Raw genomic sequence first — 16,682 nt, forward strand, 5'->3', positions numbered from 1 at the left:
TTCTGCCTTACGGCGGTTTGGGGGATTCGTTCGACAGACTGCTTGTGGTTGCGGTGCTTTGGCCATCATCGCCGAGTTTGGCTTCACTCGAGATCACCAGACTACGCACACAGGCAAGAATTAAACGTCCTTTCGAGCATGAACCCAAGGCTATGAGAAAGCAGGCTTCGCCGTGGTCTTTCGGCTTGCGTGCGGTCAATGGCCGCGCTGAGCATCACGCACCACCTACTCGTACATATCGAATTGAGGCTCCCGAGTAATGATCGATGTTTTTCAATTCATGTCCATCGTTATACATACAGGATGAAATAAACAGCAATTAAGCCAACCCAGCCCGAAGCCATGGACCCACACCGCCTGCCTCCAGCAGGGCGTTTTGTATTCCTTTCGCACATGTCCGTTGAGCCCCTCCATAAACCACGCCTTGTGAAATCATACACACCGCACGCAAGTGGCGGTTAAGGACCGAAGCAAGTGTGGTCTTTTCACTCGTTTCCCTAGTCCACAGTGTCTCCTTAGTACACCGGCGCCGATACTCAGGCTAGCCAGGGGACCAACAACTAGCCGCGCCATGAGGTATCATCTTTGCAAAACAAAACCCAGAAAGAAGATGAGAGCGAAACGTGAAGCAATCAAGCCTTTGCCTTCTTGGCCCTGCTCTTCTTGGCTGGCTCGGCCGGTTCGGCGGCGTCGGCAACCTTTGTTGATGTGCGGCGGCGCTTCTTGTCAGGGCTGGCGGGAGTGCCGGTGGCCTTGGGCTCGACCTCAGCGGCGGGGGTGGCAGTCTTGCGCTTGCGGGTGGATGCGGGCTTCTTGGGGGTCTTGACGGGGGCGGGAACCTCCTCGTCATCCTCCTCTTCGCCGGGGGCGTCAGCAGTGTTGGCCTGGTTCAGCTGCTCGGCAATGGCATCCTCAACATCCGGGACGACATCGACAGGATTTATCTGGATGTTGTGCTCCTCAGCGTACTTGAGTGCGGCATCATCGTCCATGAGCCTGGCATCCGGGTTGCCACCCTGCTTGTAGGCGTGGACACGAGCTTGGTAGAGGCGGAGGTTGTACTGGTAGGCGTTGTTCCAGCCAGCCTTCTCGGCGGGGTTCATGGCCTTCCAGCGACGCTGGCCCTCCTCCTGAACGGCGCCCTTAGGGGCGGCATCGCCGAGGTCAAGAGCAATGATGGGACGGGCAGTCTGCATGTAGAGGAAGTAGGGGGTCAGGGGGCGCTTGGGAGCATTGGGGTCATGAGTGCGCTTCTTGCGCTCCTTCTTCTCCTCGACAGGTGCAGTGTGGTAAGGAGCGCCGGGGGCAAGACCCAGGGCGAGGGGAGCCATGTTCTGAGCGACAGCATGGTCAAGGTTGACCAAGGGGTGGTCGATGCCCGGGATGCCTTCATTAGCAGCCTCGCCGAGAAGAAGGCTGGTCTGGCGGTAGTAGTCCTCAGAGAAGTTCTTGATCAACTCCAAGATAGTGATGAGGCGTTGGTGGACCTGGAAGAATGTTAGCACGCGGTCTCGCTCAAGGCTCGAGTATATGATGGGCAGTGAATGCGATGCGTGCGTGTAACTGTCTCTAAACTCGACTGAGTTGAAGCTCACATGAACCACGCCTCACGAGCAGGCGCGGTGTCAGGCTGAGCCGCGTAGTCCATTCGAGTACAGTGTTTAGGATTTGCAATGGGTTTTTATCGCGGTCATGACTGATTGACATTCGCAGGGCCAGAGGCTAAATGGTTGTCAAGCATGCGCGCACGCCAGAACCATGGGGGAAGTGTGCTGGGTTGAGAATGACAAAGCGACGCGAGGTCGAGTCATGATTGGGATATGAGAGATGGGTGTTCTTACCGAGTCGCGGACACGAATGAAACCCTCGACATCAATGTGTCTCTGGGGGATCTGGAGGGGCTGCACTGGCTGAGCAGGCGCGACGGGGACAGCAGCGACGGGAGGCTTGGGGGCCTCGGCGGCCTTCTTCGAGGGACGGGGCATTGTGATGGTGGCTTTGGGGGTTGCGGTTGACGGCGTAGGAATTTAGTGCCAGTGGGCGCTGTAAAAGACCAAGGTGCTGCGTTGACGCGCGACGATGGAAGAAACTGGGTTGGGTTGGGTTGGAGGCTTTTTGGGTTTGGGAGGGGGCGGGCGACGGGAGAAAGGCCGTTGGGTTTTGGGGGGTTCGGTGCCTGAGAAAGTGAAGAAATGGGGGGAAAGAGGGAAAAGCCCGTGAGGTTGGGGGAGGGCCTGAGCCGAATATGTAGTGCAGACCGGGCGGGAGGGGTTTGGGAGTGATCTGGCACCTCTCTACCATTTCTGGGGGCCAAGTGGGAAAGGGAAGGGGAGAAAAAAATTCAGGCAGGTGCGAGGTGGCCGCCCCAAAAATTATGGACTGCTCGCCCAGTCACTCACTCACCTCTGGTCAGTCAGTCAGTCGCGCGCCCAGGACTCCTGTAACAATATACCTTTCTTTGGGTACCTAGGTAGGTACCACCAGGCCTCACCTTCGCCCAGCTTTGCACCTTCGCTCTCGCTCTCGCTCCCTCTCTATCGTCTCTATCTCTTTTCCCCCCCTCAGGCCGTCCTGGTGCTTAACCCCCCTCCAGCTGGCTACAAGCTGCCACTACTCAGTTCTCCCCCGTTCTATTTTCTTTTCTCTCTTCACTGGGGGGTTACCCAATACAAACCTTCGTTCCCAATGTCAATCACATCATACGACACGTAAGATGCGCCCGACACCCCTGCAACCCTTCGCAAAGAACGCATCCACTTCAGTGCTGCTAATCAGTAACAATAAAAAAAGGTCACCCAAGCGGCAATTGTTGTTATGACCCTCAGCACCATTTTCTCCTCCCGCCCCCCTTGCAAAAACAGCACGCGCTCTGTCAGCACCGGCGACCGCGACTGCGGCCTTTTGCTTCCAGAGGCTCCCCGCTAGACCCCATGCTCCAGGGCCAAACGTCCACTTTTGGACCAAACTGGGCGGCCTTTACGCTATTCACCTGGGCCATTGACACTAAATGGAGCACAATAGGCTCATATCAAGACCACGTTCGCCAGAGACACAAACACACGCGCCCACACCAAAGAGAATGCCACCCTGGAGCACGTACAGCACAACCGGGGGGGAGGACGGGCCCGAAGCTGCAAGCTTTTGCACCTCGCCTGTACTGTACATGGCGCCTTGCATTACCTCACCGGGGGAAAGGTACCTAGAGTAGGTACCCCGTATCTTCGCGTCCTCCTCGGCTTCCGCACACTTCGGTGTCCTTTTGTCGTCTAGGACCCTCACATTGTTTGTGTGTGTCTCTTGTCTTTTTGCCGTACTATGCTATTGTAAGTGTTGTTTTTGACCGGCGAATACTCGTGCTTTCCCGGAGAAGCCGCACATTTTTTAGTCCATTTGTGGAATCTGGCGGTTATTCCAAGCGTGTGCACCCTCTTTTCGTGGCTGTTGCTGATGCTGGGGTGCCCCAAATGCACCCATCGTCGCGCTGGTTGCCATCCTGATGCTCTGGCGATACTTCCACTGGACTTCCAGCGGGGTGACAACGGCGATGGGATGCTTTTTCTCTCGTATCTGTGCTGATTTTCTTCAAATGGCGGCACCCACATTTTCCGGTGCTGCACTACCACACACCTCATTAGCGGACATGGTCTTGTCGCCCAATGAGCGCCCTGCAATGGGGAGGCACCTTTCCCTCCCGCCTGTGTGGCTTCCGCTTACCGCGACCTGAGAAAAAAAAAGAGAGAAAAAGGACAAGACACACCTGGGCACAAACAACAGTGACCAGGGTTAGGCACCCCCCCAACAAGACTGCACTGCCCCTCTGGCCCCTCTCTCTGCCCCATTCCTTTTTCCCGCGTTGTCCTTCTCGTCAGCTCTTAACCCATCTTACTGACTGGACTGCCTAAGAATTAAAGCAGCAAGGCCTCTGCGAGGTTGGGTGCCTATATCCCCGCCTGTGTCTGCCTGAAACCTGGGACGGACAGGACTCTCGCCCTCATCACTTCCCCCCCGTCAGCTCGAGCCCGAAAACTTCCCCTCTCATCCTCTGCCCCGACAGCGGCCGACAGCGGCCACATTCTGAGGCCCTTCCCCACTGGTCTTCCTGTCGGTCCTTCAGCGTCCCACCCATTCCAGAGCATCAGGCCCCGTTATCGCAGCCAGAGCACCTCTCTCTCGACGCTGGCTGGGCTGGTCTGGCAAGGCCGCCTGTTGCCGATTCCCCCCCTCTCTCTCTTCTCTACGACACTGGGAACTGGAGCGCGCTCTGCCCTCCCGTTCATCGAAAAGCGCGGGTACCTTCGGTCAAGCACGTTCGTGCCAGGCCCGTCTGTCAATCAGTCGCTGAGGCCTGTTGACAGCTTGTTCACGGCTGTCATGGCCACCCACTTTGGCGGGCTCTGAGCTCACGGTGGACGATGACTTGGTGAAAAGCGGTGGTAGGGTTCGCCCAAAGACCGCCCAGGAACTTGTCGCTCTTAGTGCTTGCTCAACTCTGCCCAGAAAACAACCTCGCCCTGAGTGTCGCCATTCCCATCCCCAATGGCGCTGCCCAGCCCAACTACTGATGCCAGTTTACCCAAAAGCTCTACTGGCCTTCTGCATCCCCAGTACTCAATCACCAACCGCAGTAATTGATGACATCCTTCAAAAGCGATCGTTCCACTCCCCTTACCCACGACAGGGTATTCCTCCCTCTAGCCCTGAGTCCAGCGCTTTCATTCCATCCGACAGTCGCCAGCCTTCGTAACTCCGGGGGTATGCCTTGAGGACCCCCTCCTCTCCCAGCGTCAGCCTCCCAGTGATCCGTCATCAGCTATGGCACTCTCCGCCATCAGTATCATACTGCCATTGCCGATGCTGTCACCTACCGTCTTCCGGGACGCATCGCACAGCACCCTAGAAACCGAGACCCCTTGTTGGGCCTCTGAAAATACCAGTGATCCAGCACACAGGCCGTCGATGTCGGATTCCCCCGTTCGTGTTGCCCCATGGTGATAGTTCGCTGAGGACCGCCTGCTACATACCTGCACAACGAGTGCCCTGCTCCGAACGGCGACGACCGCCAGCCATTGTCAAGTAAAAGAATGACATGTGCCCTGAGGACGCTTATCCTTCGCTCCCCGCCACCTTGACAACTGCTTGATGTTTTGCACCGCAATTTCATTCGCCGCAGCCGCCTACACTGGTGACGAGGCCGTGACTTGGCTGGGCTATTATGCTACTGTGAACGCTGCTGGCATTTTTCGCCTTGCCGGGTATCACCCATCACTTCTCCGCTTCCAGTGCTTGTCGGACCCCGAGGGCACTTGTAGGTATGATGACCGATGCTTGCGACCCAGGTGTCTAAACCCCAGTGATTCCCGTGCGACGGCCGAGGGCTTCTACGATATCTCGGCTGCTGTCGCTCACCCATTTCATCAGAGCCAAGAGACGGTCGGAGTGCCCGATTCCTCAGCCGTGAGAAGGCCACGAGAATGACAACCCAAGTCGCCCTTGTACAACGAGTATCGAGACGCAATCTACGATAGCCCTGGGGACTGTCCACATCATGACACGCAGGGTTACACACTCACGCGCCTAGAAGGAGCTCCTCCTGGTGCAGCTCCATTGGCGCTGGTCCTTGGTCCTTGTCCGGTCCGTGGCACATGATGGAGCAGAGAGCTCTGATGGGCAGATGCCAGACACGACTCCGGACGACTGGATCCAGGTTTGAACCGAATGGCTTCACGTAACCAGGACAGGAGACTGTTAAGCTGAACGTGCATCGCGTATTGCCGTGTAGGTACAATCACCACCTCGGGGCACCAGAGGAATTATTGGTGTGCAACGTCGACCGTCGCCCAACGCGTTTCTCGCTTAATCACAACAACACAACATTGTGACGCGACTGTGTAGTAGCCACAACGCCCCTCCCACATAGTGTACAACGGCAATGTCTCACCTCGTTTCCATCCCGGGGGCGACTTAACAAGCGCCCATTGAAAGCTGGAGGAGAAGGTGTTTCAACTTTTTTTTTTTTTTGGGCAAATTCACTTCGGTCGGCCGTGTTAGAATAGAATGCCCAGTGTGCGATGATCATGCGATACAATACTGATGAGATTACCGATGAGGCTACGGTACACAACTCGAATGCTTGCTTTGCTTGCTTCAGTTCGTGTGGACGCGCAATCGCCGAAGAGGGGTGGTCCGCTCTCTATTGAAAGCTATCCCGCCATGCTGTCCCACATCAAGAGCTGAGCTCTGCTTTGCCCCTCGCTGCCCCTCACTGCTCCTCACTGCTCCTTACTGCTCCTCACGTTCACCAGTCATCTGCCGCGACACAACAGAGAGGGCCCCCCCGGAAGCTGGCCTGACCGCCAACCGTCTCATTCCGTTTTGAAACGAGAACCCCATCGAAACTCGGCAGAGGGGGGAAGGTCCGCATAACTGCTGGCAGCCCATTGGCGGCGGATCGGTTCCGCGACCCTCCATGGTACACTCACTGCCTAGGTAGTTATCTATATCGTACACTACCTACGTAACTATCCGATGGGGGGAACTGTCACCTACGGGCGACCACCATGTATGCGTGCCTTGGTAACTATTCGATGGAATGGAAGGCATTGCCAGTTTTCTCAACGCCTATTTCTATATTTGTTTTAATTCAACGAGGTCGCCAGGTGCCTCGGTCTTTCCGAACGCTGGTCAGCGCGCTGCTTAGCTCTTGACCGCTGTTACTCATCCACGGCTTGATTGACATGTCATCGTGTAGTATGAGACGGATTCTTCTCGAGAGCTGACCCGAGGCAGACGCTCGCCCACTTCACTCAATGTGCCTCATTCCATAGCTCGCAAGACCGGATGTTGGTGAGAAGTGCGTCATTGCACATTTCGTCTCGCACATTTGAAGTCTGCCGCCACTCACTTCATCCCATCAAGCCCAACATCAGACATCCTACCAAATGAGCTACCGGGGCGCAGCAGTATCACGTCCCTCCTCGTACAGGCCACACTCATCTCTATTTCACTTCAGCTGGCCAAGGTCGCGAGTCCTAGGCGCGCCCGCCCGGCGGTTAATTAGCAGCTGTCCGTAGCAGCACCCCCGACCCGAAAGTACCGACGATCAAACTACTTTACTTAGCTTACCGGATCGAATCCACACAGCTCGTGCATTGAGCTTGATGCAGACCCCTGCCCCATCCAACTTTGCACCTCACGTCACCGATACTTGGCTCCAATATGTGTCCCCCACCCGTTTCTGAGGTACCCCCGGCCCTTTAGTCACCGGCGGCGCTACTGGGCTACTAGCAGCCATCTTAATTCAAGCTCCAAGTCGGCATTGCTGGCCACTGGCATTGGTGGGGGGGGGGCGTCTTGGCGGCAGCTATCGCGCAGCAGTATGATGCCATGGCACCTGGAGGCTTGGAACACAGACCACCGCAGAAAATACTGCGAACAGGAAATGGGACAAGGTGGGGTGAGAGGGGGGGCAGCAAGCAAAAGCAACAGATCACGGATTGGACTGGCATGGCCGAGACTACACGTAGATGGATGCTGTGGCCACGGGCGGGTGGGCAGTGCGTCCTTGGTTGTCGGGCCATCCTATTCATTCGAGCTGCCTCGCGTTCCTGGTTTCTGGTAGCTCCAAGTGATGGTGTGTGTGTATGTGTGTGTGTGTGTGTTCATTCCGTACTCCCAAGAAGACAGTGACACGCCGTCCCCGTTGCCCCTCCACCGCTTCCGGCCCTGATCATAGCCCCTCCTTTTCCTCTGCAGCCCCCTTGCTTGTGTCATATCCTGCTCCTTATTTTATGACCTCCTTCCCTCCCGCCATCATATCTTTGCTTCCCTTCCACGCGAACTACACTTCACCTCAACCCGTTACCAAACTGCCTTCAAGGAACCGCGACGAACAAACAATCACATCTGAACACCACCAAGAGCAAGAGGCCACGAAGTTGAAACCAACATGCTCGACGCCAGGTCCTACCCGCTGCTGGTCGGCCTGCTTGTGCTGGTCTGCCTTGCCCAGCCGACCTATGCCTTCGGGGCTGGCAACATTGCCAGCATCTCCAAGATTGAGGGCCAGAACTGTGAGCTTACCCCCTCGTCCAATGTCTGTCATCCGCACCACGTCAGCTAACCGACCGGTTGCACAGGGCGTCATGGTGACATCGAGGATGCTCTCCTCACTCTTGCCATGGCACGCGCCATGAACGGCAAAAAGTTCTCCAAGATGATGGTCTCCCGTGTCTACTTTGGCAACTGGCTCAGAGACTACTCCCAGGCCATCGACGTCGGCACTGTCAAGTCCGTCTCCGCCGAGGCCATCCGGCTGCTCCTCTGTGTGCTGGGTTTCCTGACCTTCGGCTTTGGCTCCAAGGAGTTCGAGGTTACAGCCGATCGTCTGGGCTGCTACCGCCCCGAGGACCACATCGACAACCCCAAGAACTACGCCGACAACGAAGATGCGCGCCAGTACGACCGTCGTCTGAGAGGGCCCGTCGATGAGGGTGTCGAGCTCGCCATCGACCCCGAGACCGGCATGAAGAACTACATCGCCAACGAGCAGGCTGGCATCATGACTTCTGCTGCCCACGCCCGGAACCTGTTCTCCCGCTGCATTGAACTTGCTCGAGGATACTCCCGAAACAAGAACCAGGCTGACCTCTACGAGGCGATGCGTCTCATGGGTACCGGTCTGCACTGCTTGGAGGGTACGTCAATGACATGGCCACGCAAAAACTCACCACCGCCTTTGGCTCAATGAACCTGAACTGTTGCTAACGTCGTGGCTTGCAGACTTCTTCGCTCACAGCAACTACTGCGAGCTTGCCCTCATCGAGATGGGCGAGCGAGACGTGTTCCCCCACGTCGGTCGTGACACTCGGATCAGACTTAACGGAGCCAGAGACGAGGTCTACCCGATTGTCACTGGTACCTTTGGAGGTGTTGACTTCCTCCACTCCGTCACTGGCGAAGGTGCGTAATACACGACTGCTTGAACAACATGGCGGCTGACAACACCACAGTTTCCGACAAGCTCACCCAGAATGAGATTGAGGAGCTCGAGGGTACCCTCCAGGAGAGCAAGAACAACGACACGAGCATTCTGCGAGGCCTCCTGGACATGATTCCCGACGGTATCTTCGGCGGTAAGCACCAGAGCAACCGGGTGGACGAGCTCCAGAGCAACGCCACCTCCTCCCAGCTCCAGAACATGCAAGTATCTCCCAGGGAGCCTGAGGAGTACACCCGCTACATCCAGGATGTCTTTAGGCAAATCATGCCTGCCATCGAGTTCCACGATGAGGTCCTGCAAGGGATCACCGAGGCCATCGAGAAGATCCCCGTCTTGCCCAAAATCCTGGAGCAGCTCGAGGAGCAGCTGTCCAAGTTTGTCTTCTCCCTCATTGCCCCCTTCATCCTCCCCGTCATCAACCAGATTCGCAACGAGCTCCGCACCGGCTCTGCCGAGATCATTGAGAGCAGTGAGAGGGAGCAGCATATCGTCTTCGAGGATGACCGCAGCACCGACCCCACCCACTCCATGCTGTCCAAGGACCACTTCACCAACGTAAGAACCAGTTCCCCGTGATGAGTAGCTAGTATGAGAGCTTACGTCTTCACACAGATTCTGAACGAAGTCGCCGGCCGCTGCGCTGCCAAGACGCTGCACTGGGTCGTACCCCAGCTCATGGAGGCCATTGACGATGAGAGCATCGATGTTAACCGTACCCTGAACCGCATCATCTTTGGTGTTCTGCACCACCCCGCTCAGCGCGACATGGGCGAGGACGGTGCCCGGGAGGGACGTCAGCAGATCTTCAAGTTCATTGAGGAATGGTGGAACGAAATGGACAGGAGCCAGCAAGACGAATACCGCCGCAAGCTGACGCGCGAGGGTGTCGAACGTGGCGAGAACCACAGGGAGGGAGTTCACGATACCGGCCACGGCCACGGCTGCAGCGGCAAGCTCCACATGCGCAAGCAATTTGGCGAGCCTACGACCTGGGAGGATAAGGTTGCTGACAAGGCTGCCGGTGCCATTCTCGAGGGTGTTTCTGGCGGGATCGCCGGCCTCGTGGAGCAGCAGACCGGAGTCAAGGTCCCGCAGTACAAGCACAAGCAGGAAGAGGAAAGCAGCAGCGGCGGCGGTGCTGGAGGTCTGATTGGATCCATCCTTGGCGGTGTTTTCGGAAAGGATGAAAAGGAGACCCAGCATAGCAGCCGCCGTGACGACGACGGCGGTTACACCCAGACCACAACCGAGTACGGCCACCACGGCAACAAGTACGGTCAGGCCGAGTACAGCGAGACCCAGTACTCCAGCGGTGGCGGTCGCTCCGAGTACCGCAGATACGAGCAGGAGGACAGCCAGGGTGGACGCGAGACTAGCGGCTACGAGTATCAGCAGACTACAGAGACCCGACCCTCATACGGCGGCGGATATGAGCAGCGTACTGAGACCCACCGATATGAGGGCAACACCGAGTCCGGTTACGGCGGTGGTCGCCGTGACGATAATGAGGGCGGCTACGGTGGTCGTCGTCAGGAGGAAAGCAGCTACGGCGGTCGCCAGGAAGAGAGCTACGGCGGCGGCTACGGCGGCGGACGCCGTGATGATAACGAGAGCAGCTACGGCCGACGGGAGGAGAGCTATGGCGGCGGACGCCGCGATGAGAACGAGAGCAGCTACGGTGGCCGCCAGGAAGAGAGTTATGGCGGCGGCTACGGCGGCGGACGCCGTGATGACAACGAGGGCAGCTACGGCCGACAGGAGGGCGGTTACGGCGGTGGACGCCGCAACGACGATGACGATGAGCGTCGCGAGGGTGGCGGTGGCTTCGGCGACTTTATCGGCAAGGTCGCGGAGAGATTTGGCGACAACGACAACAACCGCAGATGGTAGGCGCGCGTTGTAGCTATTTCTCTTAATGGCCCTTAGCTTCGACACGGGAGTCGGGCGGAGAAGACGAGGCGGTTGAGCCCTGGTCGATGACGATGATGATGATGAACCGGTGGGCTTTTTTCACAGGCAGAGGTGTAGCTGGTGTCGTATGGGTTACAGGGTTCATGAAGAACAGTAGCGACAAAGAAAAGGTCCTGATTTCGGCGATGAAAGTTGATCGAGCGCGGATGGTGTTAGTGAACCATTGTTCCGAAGTCCATTCTCTTGATTGTGTGGCCGGGGTGGCCAGTTCCATTTAACTTGCACTTCCCCTTAGACGGGAACTCTCTGTGTGCTGTCGTCCCGTCATCCCGTCATGCCAGCAAGGGTACCGGGTGAATGAAGTCTCGTCGAAAACGCCCCAAATGCGCGGCGCGAAGAGCCTGTGGGCGGGGATGTGTTGTTGGCCCATCATTTGCCGCAAGCAGGCTCCGAACACCCCACAACCCATCTCTATCTGATCCGGAGCGAGGGCTGCCCGCGTGCCGCCCGCTGTCTTGCCGTCGCCTGTTCAGAATTGAACAACCCCCCCCCAAGGCCAGCTTTGGCGATGACGCGCTGTCGCCGAAAGTTAAGTGTTGAGTGTGTGGTTTTCCCACTTCTTTTTCGGTACGGCTAAACTGGGCCGCGGATCGTCGAGATGACGGTGTTTTCATTATCTGTCCCCCCCCCCCCCCTTCCTTCTTACCATGACAAGCGAACGCAAGCCCGATGGGGGGACAATCTTCTCGTAGAATGGAGGGTGGGGGGAGGGGATGGACGGGACGGATTCCGTCGTGGATGGTAAGAGAGTTCTGGTAAGTTGGTCTTCCTCCCCGTTCTGTTAGTAAGGATGATCGGCTGTGTGTATACACTGGATGAAGTCTCTCCGTCTGTCTGTCCCTCAGCAGGTTGTAGTACTTATAACTGCTATCGACTCCCCGTTGAAGCGGATCAATGAGGAGCAGCCCATCATACTCTAGAAGAAGGCGGGCAGACAATCAGACAAGATGCAGCCCACGCAATCCCTCCTCCCCTTCTTCTTCTCCCTTGTCCCCTATTTCTCTCCCTCGGCAGCTCAGTCCTCCGGCGCGGGCTCGACGACCCGCTACTGGGACTGCTGCAAGCCATCCTGCGCCTGGCCCGGCAAGGCCACCCAGCTGGCCGCCGGGCCCGTGACGACCTGCGACCGCAACGACAACCCGCTGTCCGACGGTGGCTCCACGAGCTCCGGGTGCGATTCAGGGGGGAGCGCATACATGTGCAGCGGCCAGTCGCCATGGGCCGTCGACGACGACCTCGCCTACGGGTGGGCAGCTGTGAGGATCCTCGGAAGCACCGAGGCCGAGTGGTGCTGCGCGTGCTACGAGCTCACCTTCACGAGCGGGCCCGTGGCTGGGAAGAAGATGATCGTGCAGACCACGAACACCGGCGGGGACTTGGGACAGAACCATTTCGACATTGCTGTGAGTTCGCATACTGATTTGCTTTTCACTTGCATGCTGGCCGTTTACCGTTGGCCGTTTGGAGTTGCGGCATGCTGGTGGTGGTCCATAACCTGCAGTCAGCACCCACGCCTTGACAAGGGCCGGGAACGCGATCGGCCATGGCGGAGGCACCGCATTGAACTTACCAGCATGCAATACAAAGATCAAGCAATAGTGCCAAAAAGATGGAAGAAGGAGAGATAAACAAACAAGAAAAAAAGGCTGACGAGATCCATCCACAGGTCCCCGGCGGTGGTGTCGGCATATTCAACGCTTGTACGGATCAGTACGGAGCACCGGCCAACGGGTGGGGCCAGCGGTACGGCGGCGTCAGCTCCCGCTCCGAGTGCGACGGGTTCCCGGAGAAGCTCAAGGCCGGGTGCTACTGGCGGTTTGACTGGTTCAATGGCGCCGACAACCCGGCGGTCTCTTTCAAGCAGGTGACGTGCCCGGCGGAGCTCACCAACAAGAGCGGCTGCAGGCGACAAGGGTAGCCGAGCATCTACCTCGAAAGCATGGGCACAACTCTTCCCGTCGACGCTGAATCCCATCCGTATGCGTAGTGTGTAGGTGTGTTACAAGCCCTCGTGGCACTGCATTCTTATGGACATGGCCTTGCACTGCTTCTTGTATGGGGGGGGAGGAAATAAAGGCCGACCCTTATTTCGGGTAAGCTAGGTCTCGACCATGATATTTGAGACCACTGTGATGAAGAGGCTTCGTGATAAACCGCTGTCACGAAACAGAGCCTGGAGGCTTGGCTCCTCAATCTTCTCCCGACCGGCGTGCACAGAGTCCCCGTCTCTCTGGGGTTTGTGGCAACGCGTGCGAACAAAATTATTTGGGATAACTTCTCCCTGCGTTTTACTCCAGCAAAGTCAATCGGAACCACTTGGTAAGCTATGACAGACGTGCACTAACCGTTTTGATGCCCGCCGTTATCGAGTGCCATTGACAAGATGGGCGCAAACCGTGGCTGTGGGCTGAGCAAACGAAGGGCCCTCGTGTTTTCGGGGCCACAGCTCTGCAACCCCCAGGACGCATACGGCCAAGACAGATGGCCAAGAAACTCACCTGGGTGTAATGCCCCCCCAAGAAATAAGACTGTCGGCACAGACCCCGAAGGCCAACCTCTCTATGCTGGCGGGTGCTCAGCGTTTGCGAGATGTAGATAAGGTCGGCCACGCACGATAAAATCAGAGCCCATCAAGAATCGTACATTTGCGCTCCCTTCTTCGTCGGGGGTATATTTGTGTAGTAGGTAGTGAGTCCTGGCGCGCTGACGAATCCGATTCTAGGCGTGCGTATAGCATGACGTAGGTACGATCGTCGGCTTCTCTTGCCGGATGAGACAAGGGATGGTGCCAGGTCGCGGCTAAGAGCCTGTGATATAGCGAGCGGCGAGCGCAGTGCAAGGGAAATGAGGGGGGCAGTTCGGCATATTCGGCTTACCTGGAAGAAGCGGCGAAGGGGTCAAACAACCGATTAATAAGGACTCTCGAGATCATGTTACAGTATCATTAAGACCGGATCGGTTTCGTCAAAGCATATGGCATCTGTGACTCTGTCAACAGGGATCGGGCAGCAAAACAGCCGTCACAGGCGTCAGTGTACTAGTGGCCCAGCGGGTGGCACCAACATGGATGTGAGGGGTACTTGGTATCAACACTCTCCATGTACCCTGCTCGTACAACGAAGTGGCTCTGCACGGCATAGCAAACATCCGGGGACGTTCTCAGAATCGCATCGCAGCAACGGCAATTTGCCCGGCCATAGTGTCAAGGTCAGGAGTCTGTTGTCGATAGGGTGCTCCCCTAGCGCCATCATGGAAGTCGACATTGAGGGATGTCGAGACGGGATGCCAAGGCGAGATGCCAAGGCGGGATGCCAAGACGGAGAGTGACAGAGACTAGAAGGCAAGGCACCGTCGCTAGAAGTTTTCCCTCTAGGCTGTGTTGCCGCGGAACAAACATAGTTGGATCCCGGGTGCTGAAGTTGGCATCGGTATCCATTCCAATCGTTGGCACAAGAGACGTTCTTACCCAACTATTGAGTGACATTGGCATGCAGGCCGCGCAATCTACTTTTTCGATAGTCGAGCGTTGATAGGCGGTCCGAGAGTGGGCGCCGCGGCCGAAGTTTCTCCCGTGCAAGGCCAGTGAGTTTGCTCGGTGCCGCGTGCCTCGTACGATATCATGGTCGGCCAAGGGGAAACTGCCGTTGCTATGCCATATGACATGCCCCAAGGTTCCCAAGGCTCGCCAATGCGTGGCAGAGAGACGGGAGAGGATGAAAACGGCGCGAAATGGGCATGTGTCACACGTGCAAGGTCCACGAGTCGAGGGTCTATTCGCCTGTTGAGAACACAAGAGGCTTGCCGTATGGCTGGGAATGCCAATGGAGAAAATGCCGGGAACGACCGGGCGGCATGGTCGAGGTGTTGGACACATCGATCGATGCGACTTGGTGCAAGTCAAGGTCGACAATTGTCGGCACAGGTTGCCGCGCATGGCGTTTGAGCCTCTTGGGGCGGGAAAAACGCAACCATGTCGAAAGGGTGCATGGGAAAGCCACGCCGCGCGTCAGGAAAACAGACCCGGCACCGCTGGGAGCATACTGTCTTGGATCGTTGAACCGAACATTGCCGCACCATCGCTGCAGACCATGGGCCTTCGTTCCCTCGCGCCTCCATTGCGACAAGACATAGATGCAGTAACAGCACGGTATTCGTAGCCGAGAAGTGGATGCATGGAGAGACAGGAAGACGCCTGTCTCTTTCTCTCCTGGTTCTTAGCTTCTGAAAGGGCGCTTGGTGTACGAGCGGTTCGGCAAGGAAGGGGTCGAGACAAATCGATGAATGGCGGGAAACGGGAGTCGGCACAGACGAACGGGGGAGGCCGCTGGTAAGATCAGAAGATCAGACAAGCTTCGAGGCAATAAAAAGCTTAGCAGCGATGACCTACGGTCTGATGATCACCAAGCGGATCGTGCTGGGTGCCGATGCGTATATTGATACGATGTAAACAGGCTAACACGGTAAGGTACGTAATGTAGGTAGAGAGCTTGTCCGACTTGTTTGAGCATTGCAGCATATGTCGTGACAAAGGACGACGGCACAAACGGCAATCGCGTGGCTGACTGGCGGACGCCAGGGTTTGTTGGGTGGTGGCACACCCATTTGCGCCGGCAGGTGCGGGACTGCAGGTAGGTAGCTGCAGGGTGGAGGCCTTGGGGGGGTCTTTTTTTTCGGGCTTAACTGTTGCCGGTTTGGCGGTTGACAGTGCCTGTTACCTAGTTTCCGGCATCCCATCCGGACCACGGTGTCTGCATTAGACTGCAATAGCGAAAGAGGACCGCTATAGCGAAAGAATAGATGGATGGAGATGGATAGGTGGATAGAGAGAGAGAGAGAGAGAGGAGAGAGAAACCAAGAGCAGCTAGCTGGCCTTTGTGTCTGATGTTCGTCTGGGATCAACCCAGACATCTTGGTACCGAAGGTATCTGAGCACGCGGATTCCAAACAGCCACCGTCGGTTTCTCAGAGGCAGTATGTATTGACGGGCAGTGTATTTTGCAAAAGCTGAGGTAGGTGCTTGCCCGCTCGGTTCCAATAGGGTAGGTAGGTACAATGAGGTATCTCTGTTAGTGGAGCCAGGGTCTTGGAGGAGACAAGAATACGGAGTACTTGGCTGCTATCTCGAGAAACTCTGAACGGCCTATATTGGCGAGGGCCCCACTCCACCATCTTCGCCCACCCACCAGACGTTGGCGCACCTTTGGTTTACATCCGTCTCACGCCTTACACACCTCGCACCCCGTCGTTGACCCACATAGCATTTCCCTTTACCCAAATAATGGAGCATTCCATTTCTGGTCACGACAAGTACTCGCTCTCTCTCGGCGAGGAAAGGAGAGAAAGGAGGGAAAAAACACTGGATGGCTGACTAACTACCTACCTACATAACTACCTACCTACATAGCACAAGCGAGCACAATGGCCGGCCGGAACAAGATAACCAAGACAAAAACTTGGGATGGTCCATGACTCCATGAGCATTTGACCGGCTAGGCGCATGCTCTCTCGTCCTGACACGAGCAAAAAAAAAAAAAAAAAGGAGAGAAAAAAAAACACAACGACAACAACGACGAGGGAGAGTATAGCCAGGACAGGGGGGCTGTGCAACTGTTCTATTGAATGTAATGCTCAGCAGGGTCAGGCAGTTATGGGGGTGTGAACACTCCAAGTACCTACCATGTGCCATCCTACCTACCTCCTGGTGCGCGCCTCT

The 16,682-nt window shown here is 56.7% G+C and overlaps 3 protein-coding genes across 3 annotated transcripts; 2 read left to right on the forward strand and 1 right to left on the reverse strand.

The window, feature by feature from the left end:
• Positions 1–632: 632 nt before the first annotated feature.
• GLRG_00634 (HMG box protein) lies at positions 633–1,985 on the reverse strand (the record flags this gene model as incomplete). Its single annotated transcript, XM_008091319.1, has 2 exons — positions 633–1,487; positions 1,842–1,985. The coding sequence occupies 2 exons, from the start codon at positions 1,983–1,985 to the stop codon at positions 633–635; spliced, it is 999 nt and encodes a 332-aa protein (XP_008089510.1).
• A 5,960-nt stretch (positions 1,986–7,945) lies between these two features.
• Positions 7,946–10,888, forward strand: GLRG_00635 (heterokaryon incompatibility protein Het-C; the record flags this gene model as incomplete). Its single annotated transcript, XM_008091320.1, has 5 exons — positions 7,946–8,069; positions 8,136–8,693; positions 8,779–8,958; positions 9,009–9,553; positions 9,611–10,888. 5 exons carry the CDS (start codon positions 7,946–7,948, stop codon positions 10,886–10,888), a joined length of 2,685 nt encoding a protein of 894 aa, XP_008089511.1.
• A 1,028-nt stretch (positions 10,889–11,916) lies between these two features.
• On the forward strand, positions 11,917–12,887 carry GLRG_00636 (glycosyl hydrolase family 45; the record flags this gene model as incomplete). Its single annotated transcript, XM_008091321.1, has 2 exons — positions 11,917–12,372; positions 12,636–12,887. 2 exons carry the CDS (start codon positions 11,917–11,919, stop codon positions 12,885–12,887), a joined length of 708 nt encoding a protein of 235 aa, XP_008089512.1.
• Between the last annotated feature and the right edge of the window lie 3,795 nt (positions 12,888–16,682).

The sequence above is a fragment of the Colletotrichum graminicola genome, assembly GCF_000149035.1.
Source record: "Colletotrichum graminicola M1.001 genomic scaffold supercont1.2, whole genome shotgun sequence".
Lineage (NCBI taxonomy): Eukaryota > Fungi > Ascomycota > Sordariomycetes > Glomerellales > Glomerellaceae > Colletotrichum > Colletotrichum graminicola.